The 16,027-nt window shown below is 57.4% G+C and overlaps 2 protein-coding genes across 2 annotated transcripts in view; one reads left to right on the top strand and one right to left on the bottom strand.

Annotated features, from left to right (window-relative positions):
* Positions 1 to 16,027, bottom strand: part of RNF123 (ring finger protein 123) — a 136,674-nt gene that overhangs the window by 13,161 nt on the left and 107,486 nt on the right.
* AMIGO3 (adhesion molecule with Ig like domain 3) lies at positions 8,466 to 10,001 on the top strand. Its single transcript, XM_065408758.1, has one exon. It carries the CDS (start codon positions 8,466 to 8,468, stop codon positions 9,999 to 10,001), a length of 1,536 nt encoding a protein of 511 aa, XP_065264830.1.

The raw sequence follows: 16,027 nt of genomic DNA, 5'->3' as shown, positions 1-16,027 counted from the left end.
ATGTGCCCTAGGTAGGAAAGGCAGGTCCTGGCTGAGACTGAAGGGTTATCAGTCACTAGGGCAATCTGGTCCAGTAGGCTCTGGAACCTGTCCCTTGGCAGATAAGCACATGTGGAGGTGACGTTGATGCATGCTCCTATGAATTCCAGGGACTGTGTACGGTGCAAAGTTGATTTTTCAATATTGACGCTCACTCCTAGAGAGGAGAGGAGTAGAAGAAGCCGGGAAGTCAATTTTCAAGCTTCCTCTTTGGACTGCGCTGCCAGCAATCAGTCGTCCAGGTAGGGGAAGACAAGGACTCCTTGATTTCAGTCTTGATGCAGCAGATGAGCTGCTATCACAGAGAAAATCTTTGTGAAGACTTGTGGGGCAGTGGTAAGTCCAAACAGGAGCTGGCCACATGCATCCCCACTCCGAAGGGGTCTGTAGCAGTGGTACCAGTGGAGCTCCACGGTAGAGGGAGTGCTCAGATTGTTCAGGCCGATGTACAGGGGAGTTTGCCAGCCAGAGACTGACTGTGGCCCCCTGGAGACCTCCATGAGGTGCTTCTTGAGATGGAGGGCTCAGCCTTCCCTCATAAGGGCAGGGAAGGAGAGGCAGATACTGCACCTGGATGTGGTTTGGGCTTCCCCCAAGCAGTACAGGCAGCGTTGGTGCTCATTGCTGATGGAAAATGAGCGAGGCAAGGAAGCACAGACTGAATCCCAGCATCTTTGGCATAATCCAGTTCCCAGATCTGAGTGCTGGGGGTGGGGGGGAGAGAATTGTTTGGCAGGAAACCACCATAGCTGTGTCCCAAGTCTAGGATGACCAGACGTCCCATTTTTAAAGGGACAGTCCCATATTTAAGTCCTCCTGCAGGTGACCTGACTTTTTCTTAAAAACAAGCAAATTGTCCCCTATTTTCTGTCTCCTTCCCTCCCAAAAAATCAGTCCCAGCCGATCCTGATGCTGGCTGGATCCCTGCTCACCAGTTACCCACCCACCAGCAGTGAGTGGGGGGATCCAGTGACCAACGATGGGGGTGGGTGTGCGAGGCTGGTAACGGGGCAAAGATGCAGCACACAGGGCCAGCCACTCCCCCTGCTGGTCAGTCAGCGCAGCCCCTCGCTGCATACCAGCTCTCGGCCAGCAGGGCCCTGCCCCCCATCCCATTTCCAGATGGAACTGGCTGCGTGCTGCAGCAGCTGGTGAGTGTGGGAAGGCGCCAGGCAGTGGCTAGTTATGTGTCGCCTCTGCTGCCCACCCATCAGCCCTTTACATGCTCCCCCTCTCACTGTCCTCTCCCTGCTTTGCCCCTTCGCCCCCCAAGCCCCACTGCTCTGCCATATCCCCCCCAGCAGGGCACATCCCACTCCCAGCGCTGTGCTGAGAACCAGCCCCTTGTCTGAGTGCTCAGCTCACTGATAGCCTGGCCAGCAGGCTCCTTTCTTCCCCCACTGCCTCTGGCTGGGCCAGCACCCTGGGAAAGCCCAAGACCCTCCAGCCCGGGGTGCTGGCCAGGAGGAGCCATGTCCTGCATCTACCGAAGCCCCACACAGAGCTGGCACGAGGAAGCCTCTCCATCCCTCAGCTAAGCTCTGGAGTAGCGGGGGGGGGGGGGAGAGGAGAAAGATTTCCAGCCTGTTCACACCCCGACCCTGCAGGCTCCATAGCAGCTCCCGGGGGAGAGGCTTAGCACCCTCTTTAGGGTGACCAGATGTCCCGATTTTATAGGGACAGTCCCGATTTTTGGGTCTTTTTCTTATATAGGCTCCTATTACCCCCCCACCCCCATCCCGATTTTTCACACTTGCTCTCTGGTCACCCTAACCCTCTTCACTGCACCCCTCGCCCTGTGTCCTGCCCCAGGGAGCACAGGGCTGCTCTGTCCCCTAGGCATCCTCCCCTGCTTAGTCCCCTCTCTGGCCTGGTTCACTGAAGCCCCTGCAGTCAGGTTCCCTGGGCCCTGGTGCACAACGCATCCGCTTAACCCCTTCCTGCCCATACTGTAGCTGGAAGCAGCTGGGTTACGTCACTGGCCATCAGCAGCCTGGAGATGTTAGCTGCCTTTCGATACTGTGTGGACAGGAAGGTACAAGCTGCTTCCAGCCACATGGGGGAGGTGTAGGGGAGAAGAGATGAGCTCTGCAAAGACATGGTCCAAGTCATCCCACTCCCCACCCTGCGTCTGGAAGCAGCTCCCATTCCTTCCCTCCCGCACAGTGACAAAAGGCTGCTACAGGCCCCATTCTAGGGGGGGGAATGTGACCCTGAGTGCCCCACATGTGTTGCCTTGGGAAGACGCAGTGCCAGGTACAAGGAGAGGCGGGTCCATCCTAGGGGCCCTGCCAGGAATGGAGGGCAGAGAGGCCAGGCAGGTAGGGCTATAGAAGGGGTATAGGAGAGAGAGAGAGAGAGAGAGAGAGAGAGAGAGAGAGAGAGTGAGTGTGTCAGTCAGTCAGTCACTCTCCCCATATGAACCCTAAAGTCTTAAAGATAAGAAAGTAAATAAAAAGAATCCAACTACGCAGTATTTCTTTTTACCAGGGGCTTAGTTAACTTGATGTTAATTTGAACTTTTGTACTGCATAGTTCTGTTTGATTGCCGTTGAACTTGCCTGAATACAAGTAATTTTACCAGTTGTCCCATATTCAGCATAGGGAAATATGGTCACCTGACCCAAGTCCTTAATCTTATCAAGCTTCTAGGAACTAGAAGCAGCAGGGGGCCTAGCATTATTACACACTGCTCCCTTGGCCTCCAGAGCCTGCTCAGTCTAGGGAATGAGCCTGGGGCCAGAAGCCAAAGAATTACAACCCCACAGGTCTTCTGCTGGAGGAAGTGCCCCAGTAAATGCCCAGGGGGACAGAGCGCCTTCTGGTAGGAGGTCCCCAGACACTGCCTGCAAACTGGACACAGGGAACTGTCCATGGATCTGGTGCTGACTTACCCCATCAGCTTCCAAAGAGCTAGGGACTGCCCTGGCCCCAGCCCAGTGCTGGGATGATTTAGAGGAAAGCTTCTAGACAACAAAGCGTCCATGGGGATAAGTACACATCTTCCCTAATTGTGAGCTCAACTGTGAAAAGTGAGTGAAAGTCTCTCAAGGGTCACACCACCTGTCACAATAAACACTGATGGGGAAAGGTCCAAAGGGGAGACAGACTGAGTTAATCCTACAGCTATAATAACTCAAGGACTGTGGTAAGTTCATGCCTGGTGAACAGAGGTGTGGAACCAGAAATCAGTCCAGCTCAACTCACTTCTCATTGTTCCCAAAAGGCCCGTTGGTACCATCTTTAATATCACCTAAGAGATTTCAGACAAGGGGGTTTCCCCTCTAAAACCACTCTCCAGCCAAAGGGAAAGGGAACATGGGATGTTGTTACAATGACTTTCCATTTCACATGAATCAGCTGGTTTTCCCTCTTTTCTGTATTGTTAATACAAGATTACAGGGCTGTTTGCTGGGGTGTTTGCCCTGGGGCTGAGCAGGCTGAGGTCTCTGGATCCCAAACCTCAGACCTTGTTTAACAGTTTAATGTTGGACTGGGTCACGTTAACACTTTCAGCCCATGTAAATTAATACAACAGGTCCAGCCTCCACATTAGGTTGCGCCTCATCCTTGCAAAATGCAGTCAGACCCGAGGGTCACATTTTCCAAGCAAACACAGAACTATCACCCCTCTGCAGCCACCGGGCCCAAGACAGCTATCCATGCTGCAGCCAGGGAGTCTCAGAGCTGCCCTGCAGGAAGCAGCTGTCCTGGGACAGGGGCAGGTTAGCTAGCTTTCAAAAGTAAGTGGTTCCAAGTCTGTCCCATTCCTTGCAACCCCCCTGCAGGTTCTGCTCTCCACCACCAGCTCTGAAGGGGAGGGCTCGGGGCTTAACCTGCTCCCTGTCCAAAAACACTGCCCTTCCCAGCAGGGATCAATCATTCCTGCAAACGTTCACTGCAGCCCCTTGGTCCTGTATCTTTCAGCTGCCTGAATCAATATGGCAACAACAAAGGCAGGTGATATCAAGCTCCAAAACTTGGCAGCCTCACGCTGGGTCTCCAGGAAGGATTTGCAGAAAGGCTCTGCAGCAGACAGCAGTTAATGTCCCTAGTTCAACTCCCCTCCCCAGAAGTAAAGCCAAATCACCAACTGGCAGTGTGCCAGGCAGCACGAGCCAGGACAGACAGGTCCCAACTTGTTTTCATGGGTAGTGGTGGATTGCACAGAGCCTGCTCAGCCAGCACAGAAACATACCACGCTGCCACCAGGGCAGCTCTCCAAGGCCAGGCGAGCAGCACGCTGGCCTGATGGTCAGGTAAACTCTGAGATAGATTAAGGGGAACCTTTTAAACCCCTCTGAACCAGAATGGCATTAATGCCCCCATTGCCTGCGACCCACAGGCCCCACCTTAGCAGCTCCAGCCACCCAGTGCTCTTTGGCAAATGCACCAGGAACAGGTGCCCTGTTTCCTGAGTAGCTGCCTCTGGTCTCCAGCAGGGCCACCTGGGGGATGGGATGCTGCCAGCTGGCAAAAGGGGGGCTCATGGGTATGGCAGTGAAGCCAGTGCCGGGGCTGGTTCCCATGTGCAGGGTTATATATGCTGCTCCTCGATTCCTGGGTGTAGCCAAGGGGAACAGTTCCTGCTCCCCAGCCTCGTAGGCTGGGTGTGCTGGGGCAGCCCACCAAAGGAAATGCTTTCCCGTCTCTTCCCTGGGGCTCCCAATGGGACAGGGATGAAGGAGGGGGCTGGGCAGGACAACTGCAGCAGCCTCCTCGTGAGTGCTGAAAGGCGATGCTCTCTGCCAGAGCACAGCATCAGCACAGCGGCTCTGCAGGCAGCTCAAGGTCACATTCAGGAGACACCGATACCTCCTCCTGGCCTGGTATCCTGGCATGGAGTCCTTCACAGGAGTGACCTTTCCTGCCCAGCCTTCTTCAATTGGCCAGCTGATCTGAGCCTGAGCCCAGGGTCACGCTGCTGGGTTTGTGAGATCCACAGCACAGCCCTGCTGGGGGCTCCGCTATGGGCACAGCGCCTGCAGATTGCTGCTGCTGCCTGGCCCATGGACCCAGAAGATAATGAAAAGGGGGCAAGTAACCAACCACCCTGCCTGTGGGTGCGGCCTCCACTTGGTGGACACTGGCAGCCCGCAAGCACAACTGCAGCAACACCCTGCTGCAGCACTAAGTGCTGACCCTGCCCATTCACCCAGAACGGCAAGCAGCCCAGACAGACTCCAACTCTTTGGGGCTGGGGCAGTGGAAAGGATAAGGCACCCTTACCCTCTGTGGTGCTATGGAGCTGATCTTGGCTTGCGGGTCCAGGTGACCCCAGAGCACATGTGCTCAGTTCACAGGCAGCCCTGCACCCTCCGCCCTGGCTCCAAGGCTGGCTCCTAGCATGTTCCCATGCCACGCTGCACATGAGACTGTCAGGGCTGGCACAACAGGACCATGCAACATGGCAACCTCTTGCTCTTTGTGGCTCCGCTTCCAGAGGGTGGAGAAGGTGATGGAGAGGAGGGAATAGCCCAACATGGCTCCTGCCAAGGCAGCCATTGCAGGGATCATTCTGCATGGACCCCTTGGCTGACAGGTGCCCATTGAGGGGCCCAATCCATTCAGCATCCTGCCTGGCCCTGGGAGCACTCTGCCTGTGCAGGGCCCAGAGACTCCACCCAGCCTGCCCATTGGCCTTGGAGTCCTCTGTCCTAGTGCCACGTAGCCAAGCCCCTTCAGCCCAGCTCACCATGCACAGGCTGCTCGGGATCTGACGGCACCCATGTAACGTAACACAGCAGAACCTGCTGCTATCCCTTGTGTGGCAGCAAAGCAGACATCAGGGTGCCCGAGCCTGTGGGCACTGGGGACAGGTGCCTGCGCCCTATCTTTAGGGCACCTCAGGAGGACGTGTGTGCAGAGAGCTCCGCACCATGCTGACACCCCAAGGGGAGGCTGCCCCTTGCTGTGAGCTAACAGCCCTCACACCTGGCAGCTGCAGCAGCAGCCAAATTAGCTATTTGCTGCCCTAAAGGAAACCAGTCACCCAGCCTTGATTTCCACGTCTCCAATAAAGCAGCCCAGTTTGTCAGCATTGCACTCCTGCACCTGATGCACTGCACTGCTTTCGCCTGCCCCAACCAGCCTCTGCTCACAGCTAGTGCCCGTCATTGCAGAGGGGCAGGGGCACTCACACACAGCACCCTCCTGGCCACCCCCCACATGCAGGAGAGAGGTAGCCCCATCACAAGCAATCCAAGCCCACCGGCCCCTTCTGTCCCCTTGCCCCCAGCACAGAGAGCTGACAGGCAATGGGGGGTGCCAGGCCGGGCAGCATGAAAGGACAGGTTCTTCTCCCACCACCTAATCTAGGAACGAGCAAGGGAAGCAAGACACACGATTGACCAAAGAGAGCAGGGGGTGGGTGATTTAAAAGGCCACAAGCCACACCGGTCTCATCAAAATCTGAACTCTTATCGTCTGCAAATTCAGGTCTATTTCTCTCTCTCCCCACTCTGCCCTCCAAAACAGGACCCTCCCCTTCCCCACCTCAGACACGCCAACATGCTTCAATTCTCTCTCCAGGGACAAGGCGAATGCCACGGCCCGGGCCCAGCCCTACAACAGCAAACCACCCTCCATGTGCCAATGGGAGAACGAGAAGTGGGATTTCAGGAGGGAACAAGGGGCTCGCTGTTTGCGGGCCCCAAGCAGCAGAGAGAGGTCTGTTCTGAAAGCCAGGGCTGGAGCTAGGAGAGGGCCCATGCCCCCAGCACAGACCAGGGCAGGGCTGTTGGAACAGAGTGGGAAGAACACACAATGCAGGAGGCTGCTCTGTGGAGCAGTCACCAACAAGCTGATTCAAAGGCCAGGGCTTCCAGCGGCTGCTCACAATTAGGGTCTGCATCCAGCCCAAGCCCTTCCTGAGGCAAACTCAGACATGCAGCACACCTCTATGCTAATGAGGGGAAACAGCTGCCAAGCCCCCTGCTCTGTTCCGCTGTCCCTGGGGAGGGTGCAGCACAGAGGATATCCTGGCTGCTCCCTTGATCCCAGCATGCGACAGAGAGCGGCCTATGCTCAGTAGCCGTGTCTGCCAGAGGACAGCAGTCCCTGCGGCTGGAGGCAGAGTGGGGACTGTTTCAAAGCAGCACCAGGGGCCTCACTCACCACATCAAAGGCACAGGGAGCTGGATTGCATGCACCATGTAGGAAACCTCCCCGCCAGCTTTGTCTGGCATGTAGGCTTCCACATGACAGACAGCTGGGGCTAGAGGACTAGGCAGAGTGCTGGGGTCTAGTCCCGAGACCACCACAGATAGAGATTGGGGGTAAGTCACGCCACACCTCCGTGCCTCAGTTTCCCCATCAGTGAACTGGTGGGGACACTGAATCCCCTCCCAGGGCAACAGCAGAGCACTGGACTGGCAGTGCCATTCTGTCCCTCGCTCTGCCACTGACGTGCTGTGAACTTGGGCAAGTCCCTTCCCCTTTGGAGTGCCCATTCCCCATCCCACTGTCCTTGCGGCGCCTCACACGGGGGGGGGGGGGCACCCCGCAGCAAGGAGCAGTGGCCCCTGGGAATTGGTGAGTACCAAGCATTGCCTGGGCCCCAAGACTAGCAGCGGAGACTCCCCCAGGCAGTTGGCCGCTCTGCTCCCCACCACTTCCCCTTGGAAATAAAACCTCCCGCTGCCGCTGCTGCAATCGCTCAGTGCTTCGCAGCAGCCTTCGCAGGGCTGCGCTGCCCACTAGTGATACGATGGGGGAACAACGCGCCATTCAGAAATTTCCTCCTTCCTCCACCCCCCACTCCCTCCTACGCGAACCAATCGGCTTGCCCCTGCCCGTCAGGCACCGCCCCCATGCTTGCCGGCTGCTGGTAAATAGCGGCCGCAGCAGCGGGCGGGCGTGACTCCGCCAGGACTCCGGGAAGGGCTCTGCTAGGGCACGACCCAGCCCCCGCTCACTCCTCGGCTGTTCCGCAGCTGGGCTCCCGGCCGGGGCGTGCCACAGGGCTCAGCCAGGAGGCGAGCACTGACTCATGGAAACTTTGGGCTCCAGGAACCCCGGCTCAGAGGCAGGGACTCGGACGTTCTCAGGAGGTGCCAGCAGTCCTGAAGCCAGACCCTGGCCTGCATCTGCCCCTCTGCCAGGACCCCTAGAGCCAGCCAGGGCCCATGAGAGGCTGCCCTAATCCCCAGTGCAGCAGGACAGAGCTGGGCTGTTTTTCTTTAACTCTTTTCAAGCCTTGGACCTTTCCTTGGGACTCGTCTCCTGCCTGTGTGTCCTGGACTATTACAGGATTGCCTGGCGGCCGAGAACACCCAAAGCTCTCCTTGCAGAGCAGTGCTTCCCGGTTAACTGATGCTGCAGCGTGCTCACTCTAACGGTGCCTGGTGAGCCTTTGCTCAGGCCGGACTTACCCTAGGATAGCGCCTCTCCATGCTGCTGGGCGCTCAGCAGGACCTTACGGCCACATGATGAACGCACAGGCATTGGCCCACACTCTCTGGAAATGCCTGGGAAAGCTGCTGGTGATCCTAGAGCTGTCTGTTCAAGGCAACTTCTTAAACACATCGGCCATCCCCCGCAGATGCCCCCTTGTCTGCATATGTACCTCGGACCTTCTGAGCTGTGCCAAGCAAGGTCTCCAGCAGGTGCCAGTTGCACTTCCTCCCACAGCTACCACCTTGGATCTCAGCCACAACGCCCTCTTCCAGCTTCACAACCATTGGCTGGCAGCCCTACCACGCCTCCAGGCCCTCCGCATCAGTCACAATCGCATCATGGACCTCTTGCCTCAGGCGTTCCACAATGCCACAGACTTGAGACACCTGGACATGTCCTCCAATTACCTGCATGCCATCGAGAAGCACTACTTTGAAGCGCTGGTGCGCCTCGAGGAGCTCCTGCTCTACAACAACTGGATTGTACAGGTAGATGAACAAGCCTTCCTCAGGCTAAGCAGCTTGCAGAAGGTCTACCTAAGTTGGAATAACCTAACCCAATTCCCCTTCAGCTCCATGCAGGGGCTTAGCCACCCTAACCTAACGACCCTGGACCTCTCCACCAATAACCTGAACAGAATCCCCATCGAGGAGGTCACAGCCTTGCCTGTGTACATCAGAAATGGCTTGTACCTGCACAACAATCCAGTAAAGTGTGATTGCTCGCTCTACCAGATGTTCAAGCAGTGGCAGCAGCGGCACCTCAGCTCAGTGCAGGATTTCCTAGAGGAACACACATGTATGGCGTTTGACAACACAGCACGATCCTTAGTCAGGTTCCTCAAGTACAACAAGATCTTTGAGAATTGCTCCCTGAGCCAGGGCTCACCTGGCACCTCAGATGTGCATGCCACAGTGCTCGTAGGAGAGACTCTGCTAATCAACTGCAACACGAGCACGCACGACACATCTGCCACCTACATATGGCTCTCGCCCCGCCACGAGCCCATCATGCACCCTGGAAATGGCAATCGCACACTTGAAGTTTACCACAATGGGAGCCTGAAGATCATCGCAGCCAAGCCTTGGCACTCTGGGGTGTATGTGTGCATGGCTATTGGCAAGCACCACCAGCTCAACAAGACGCACGAGGTCAACGTGACCATCCACTACCCCATGCTGGATGGGGAGTCCTTCAGCACCGGCCTCACAACCCTCCTCGGGTGCATAGTGAGCCTCGTGCTAGTCCTCATGTACTTGTACCTCACTCCGTGCCACTGCTTCCAGTGCTGCAAGAAAGCCGCTGCTCCTAGCCCTCCCCAGGAATGCAGCGCTCAATCCTCCATTCTGAGTACCACCCCCCCAGCCCCAGATGGGCCCAGACGGAAGATCAGCACCAGCAAGCACGTGGTGTTCCTTGAGCCCATCAAGGAAGTGCACAATGGTAAGATCAGGCTGGCTGCCAACAAGGACGTCACTGACACCAAGAATCCCAACCTCCTGCAGCTCAAGTCAGACTCAGAATCCGTTAGTTCCATCTTTTCAGACACTCCCATCATGTCCTAGGAGGTAGGCGGGCTGGGGAGCAGAAATGGGAGGGGGCAGTCTCCCAGGAGACGAAATTGGTGTGTGTTGGGTCGCTAGCAGCCACCGCTGGGGAGGGAGAAAGAGGCACCATGCTGAGATGCAATTTGCCGCGCAGAAGAGCTGCGTTTTCTTGTACTTGTTACTCCTAGAGGGAGAATTATGATGCATCCTTATAAGGCTCCAGCTACTTCCAGGCTCCACTGCCACATTGTAAAACAACCCAGGGGAGAGAGAAGATAAGAATAGCCCCCATGACTGCAGTCTGATGGCCTCGGCCTCTCCTCTTAAAGGTAGGCAGGTCACCCCAAAAACAAAGAGATCAAATGCTCTTTGAAGGATCACAAGTGACTGCATCCTGTTCTGCACCACCCAGACAATATGGTGTAGCAGAGGGTTCTCCTCACTTTAGATTGTTGTCAATGGAACAGGGACAATTTCTTCCGAGTGCTGTCCAGTGGCTGATTCAAGAGAAGCCCATTGGGTAGCTCCTGGCTCTGTTGAGCAGCCTGTCTAGCTAGTACTGCAGCTTTGACTTTCAGGATGATGCACATTGGCTAATTAACATCCTTACAGATTTGTCTTTCCAGAATGCCCTAGCAGTGGCACATGACTGGGCAACCCGTCTGCCTCCCACCTCTCTCTCACCCCCCCCCCCCATTCACATGTCTAACACTGGACGCAGGGAAACATGCATGGCTGAGCCCTCCACTTCCAACCAGTCCTAGACTTCCTTGAATAGTGCACTGCAGGGTTTAGCACTCTCCTGGGCAAGGCTGAGCCCAACTTGACCACTTGCCCACTGGGCACGTACAGAGAGCACCGTAAGTGCTGGAGACTGTCAGCTAGACTTTTGCTTGACCTAGCTTAGTGAGTTGTTTGCTTTAATTACAAAGCCACATGGCCAGCCCAGTGTACTGGGCTTCTTTCCTAGTGAGAACTCTTCTCCAGCCCATAGTCTCCAATAGCACTGGGGCACCTGCATTGCTACACTAGAATTCTGCTAGCTCAGGACAGTAGCAGCAGCAGCAAACAAGTCAGTACAGACTATATGCCCTAGAGAAGGAGAGCAGCATGCGCCATCCCCAGAGCACAGGGGTAAGGAGAACATTCTCCTGGCACAGGCTGATGTTGCCTACTACGTACAACTAACCCACTGTCAGCTCCTTCAACCAGCTGGCCCTAGAATTAGGGAAGTGCTGCCTAGTTTGTGTGTGGTCCTAGTGAGGAGGGGAATTTCACTGGGATCTTCACTGGACAAAGCCATTCAGTGAAGTAAACAATGCAATTACTCCCCTCCTCTGCTACACACAAGCAGCTGTAAGCAGTTGAGTTCAGAAATGTAATAGATTATGATTGTGCATAGTGTGATACTAATGACCCAACCCTGCACTGCTCCATGCTCCCCCTGTAACAGAAGGAGCAGTTCCTACACGCACCATCATCTCCCTGGGCGCTCTCTTCTTGAGCAGGGCAGACCTGCTGCTAGGCTGTTTAGATAATAACCCAATAGTGTATCCAGGATTGGGACTAAAACCATCTCTCACTTTCTTGCACCATAAATTCTCTAGTTACATTGAAATAAAAAATGCCTATTTTTTTAAACTCAACTTGGTCCAAGAGTCTCTTTGCCCTTGTGTGGGGCCTGGAATGGAGCCCACCTCAGTCTGTCCCCACCGCCCCAGTATCTGTCAGCAGGACAAACCTCTCTACCCAGGACCACTGCCCACGTCCTGTCCTAACAGAGGGGGCTGGCATTCCTGCTGCCCCTGCACAGGGGGCCAGGCCATTGCTCCCTGACAGCAGCCTCAGCATCTGGCCAGGTGCTGCCATCAGATGAGATTTAGGTTTGCCTCCAAGTGGCAGGGGTGTCAGTGAGCAAAGCCAAATCTGTTCAAAAGGGAGCCTGCTGCACGAGCAGCACACAGACAGGCGCTAGCCAGGTTAACAGAGCATGGCTCTGCAGAGCAGGCAGGAGCAGGGGCAGTAGGTGAATGGGAACCCTGCTGCACTGACCAGTCCTAGGAGGTTGCATGGAGAGTTACGCAGAGCAGGAACAGCCTTCTCCACAGCAGGCTCCAGCAGCCTGTCTCTCCATGGACTTTGATGGCACACCCAGGCATTCAGCGAGCTGCATTAAATGCCCATGCAGAAGTGCCACAGCCTGGCACAGTTAACAGGCTGTGAACCAAGCACCTGTCAGTGGCTCAGCCTGTGCTGGATGCAGGCACCCTGGTGCTGCAGGCACAGGAGCCAGTGCTGGCCTGCCCGGCACATGCCTGGGCACCCAGCTGAGAGAAGCAGCAGCACATCCCGCAGAGTAACTGCGCACAGCTCAAGCCGGCTGGTCCCAGCAGGGGTCAGCCTGGCCCTGGTGAGAAGCTAATGGAGCTGTGTCTGGGAGCAGCATGAGAGATGGACTCCCACTGCCCCAGAATGCCCCACACACAGTGCTGGCTCACAGCTCTGCTCCCAGCCTTGTCCCTCCCTAGACATGGGATCTGGCTCTGAACTCGGCAGGCAGGCAGGAGCAGCATAGCCACTGGGGGTGGGGCAGGGGAGAGCTCTGGGTCAGGTGCATGATGGTGGTGAGGGATCCCTCACATAGAAACTGCCAGCCTGGGGATTGTAACAGCTCCACCACTGAACACAAACACCCAGATCTCAGGCAGCTCTGCACCACTTCACACCCCACCCTCGCCTGCTGGGCTCTGGTGACCAGCCCCAAGATCTCAGTCCAGCTCCACGAGGGCCTGGACTTGCACTGAGCAGACTCAGCCACTCTCTGCAGAGCTGGGAGAGTCCCTGAGGCAGAAGCCAATGGGGGGGTAAGGGGCAGAGGAGGTACACACTGCAGCCCCCTTCGCGGGAATACAGCCTCTGAGCTGCCAACCCCAGCTCTCACCTGCCCGCCGCCTCTGCAGGAGGGGAGCTCCCACACCACAGAGCCTAGCGGGCTGAGCGGGCTTAGGAGTGCCCCCCAGCTCCCTCTGCTCCAGCCCCAGGAGAGCAGTGCCCCCACCCCCCTAGGGACCAACAAACACAATCCAACCACTTCACTCTCCTCAATGCCCCCACCCCACCCCCCCAAGCCCCCTGCCCCCACCCCACCCCCCCACAACACTACCCTGAGCTCCCTGCCCCAACGCCCCCCACCTCATCCCTCCACAAAATTCCCAACCCCCTTCAACACCACCGAGCCCCCCATCTCCCCTCAACAGCCTGAGCCCCCTGCCCCATCACTCCCCCAACATCCTCTGCCCCATCCCCCCACAATATCCCCATCCCCCTACAATTCCACCCTGAGCCCCCGCCTCATCGCTCCCCCAATGCACCCCACCCTCCATTACCCCCATCCCTCTCAACACCACCCTGAGCCCCCTACCCCATCCTGTGCCCCCTGACCTATCGCTCCACAAAACCCCCAGCACCCCATCCCTCCCTCAACATCCCCAGCACCCCATCCCTCTTCATCACCCCATGCTCCCTGCCCCATCCCTCCCCCCAACACCCTGCACCCCATCCCTCCACAACGCATAACTCCCCCTCTCCCCCGCATACCCACCCACCCACGCACGCCCGGCCTTGGGGCCAAGACATTCAAGCAGGCCTCCCAGTGTGCTGGCTCCCCCATGCCCCACCCACAGCAACTTGTGGGCCACAGGGCCAGTTACACTCCAGCTTCTCCAGCTGCAGAGCGCTCTGGCACCTGGCATAGGTGCCCTGAGCTGCCACCCGTCCCCCACGGGCAGGCCACCCCCTATCCCCAAGTCCTGCCTGTCTACGCTGCTTCCCAAGCAGCACGCTAACCCGGAGCCCAGCCCCCTCATGCTGGGGAAGTGTGTCCCCAGGGGACTCTCTCCGGGGTTCACATTCACAGCCTGCCATGTCAACAAGCCTCATCCCTTGCTGGGTGCAAAACACCCCCTCCTGCTCTGGACCCCAGGCGCCTTCTGGGAGCTGTGTCCAGGACGTGACAAGCTACATGAGCCTGAACGCCTGCTTCCCGCACCCAAGGGCCCTGTCTGGTCTCATTAGCGCTCTGCTGCTGCTGGCTGACAGGCTCGTCCCCACACACACAGCTGGCCGGAGGTGTGCGCACACGGATGCTGCATGAAAGACAGCCACGGTGTCAGCGGCTCTCAGTGCCAGCACACGCAGCAGGGGCAATGGTCAAATGTGGGCACGCAGCACAGACCCTCAGGAGAGCTAGGGGGCCTCAGCTCCACTCCAGCCACAGCTGGGGAAAGGGGCAGTCATAGAATATCAGGGTTGGAAGGGACCTCAGGAGGTCATCTAGTTCAACCCCCTGTGTGTTTCAGGTGCCCAGCCGTAACTCCTGCTCCGAGTGCCTGGCAGGGGGTGCTGCAGGGCCCTAGAGGGGTGTAGACAGCAAGGCTGGGTTCACGCCTGCAGCCTTTGTGGAGCTTTGCGCAGGTATCAGCCGGTTACTGACGTCGGGCAGCATCTTGCACAGCACTCAGCCTCTTCCCTGACAGTCCATTCAGCCTCACCCCAGCAGCCCAACGGGACAGATGGAGACACTGAAGTAGAGACTTGGTTAACTGCAGCAACTCCACGGCAGAGCCAGGAACAGAACCTAGCGCCCTCCCCTCACCGCCATCCTGCTTGCTCCAGGGAAGGTCACAGACCAACAGCAGCAACCAGACCCCAGAAGGAGTGGGAAATCTCTGCTAGGATTCCTCCCCCACTGGTTTCTAAACTCGACACCTCCCATCGACACTTAGAATGCCCATGCACCAGGCAGCACGGAGGGGCTCAGGTGCTCCTGCGCCTCCACCCCCCACAGTAGACACAGGGAGACCCGGGATGCAGCTCAGCCTCACTCTGACCACCGACTCATTTTACAGTTGCTCTGGGTCTGTCGACACAGCACATAAGGCTGGCCCGTGCCAGCTGACTCAGACTGCAGGGCTATAAAACTGCAGTGTAGACATTCAGACTTGGGCTGTTTCGCGGTGCAAGTGCTGGGAGGGAGGGGGGAGAAGCAGGACGCGGCGGCCTGCTCAGGGGAGGAGGCGGAGGTGGAGCGGAGGCAGAAGTGGGGTGGGGGCAGGGAGGTGCCAGTGGGTGCTCTGCACCCATCAATTTTTCCCCATGGGTGCTCCAGTCCTGGAGCACCCACAGAGTTGGCACCTATGGGCTAGAGCCCAGGCTACGGGACCCTCCCCCAGCAGGGTTCCAGAGCCCAGGCTCCCATCCAAGCCCGCACGTCTTCACCACTGTTTTGCAGCCCAAGCCCCAGTCAGTTGTAGACAGACCCTGTTTTCTCATGAGACAGCAGTGGGCAGCTAGGTGATGGGCACAGCACATGGCAAGGAGGCAGGTTGCAGGAAGGGAGTAGCAACATGAGGGGTACATGTGTGCTGGGATCAGCTGCCCCTTGCTCACAGCTGTACCAACATTAGCTACCTCCCTACAATGAGCTATTATTCATGGACCCCCTCACACCCCAACGGGCACTCATCTAAGAGATGGGCCATGCCATGACCAAGTGTGGGAAGCTCTGGTCTGAGCAGGGCCAGCCACCCTGAGAGCTTTGCTTGGGGGAAGCCAGCTGTGTGCCCGTGCACTATCATACAGAAAGGTCTAAGGCCGGGGCTAAATCGTTCCCAGGGCACTGGGGCACAGGCTAGCCTCAGCATCCATCCCCTTCTGGAAACAATCCCAGGGCACGCCTGGGGCACGAGTTGGCCAGTCAGAGAATGGTGGCACAGGACCGCATGCAACCAGGGGATGAATGCTCTGGGAGGAGCCGAGGGCAGCCTGGATGCAGGGCATGGTCCAGGAGGAGCTGCCTCCAGCGCTGTGGGCCAAGGTAGGGGCCAAGCTCACGCTAGTCCCTGCTGCCATGCTCAGTGCAATGGCCAGCACAGCCCAGCATTGATGGCCAAGTCCTGGCAGAAAGGCTCTTATGCTACGTCAGTCAGACATGGTGCCCACCCGGGTCCAGCACGAGGGGTGGGAGGATCTGCCAGGGCAGCCAG

Source organism: Emys orbicularis, chromosome 7, assembly GCF_028017835.1.
Source record: "Emys orbicularis isolate rEmyOrb1 chromosome 7, rEmyOrb1.hap1, whole genome shotgun sequence".
Classification (NCBI taxonomy): Eukaryota; Metazoa; Chordata; order Testudines; family Emydidae; genus Emys; species Emys orbicularis.
Note: the sequence above shows the minus strand (reverse complement) of the source record. Positions and strands in the feature narration are given on the sequence as shown.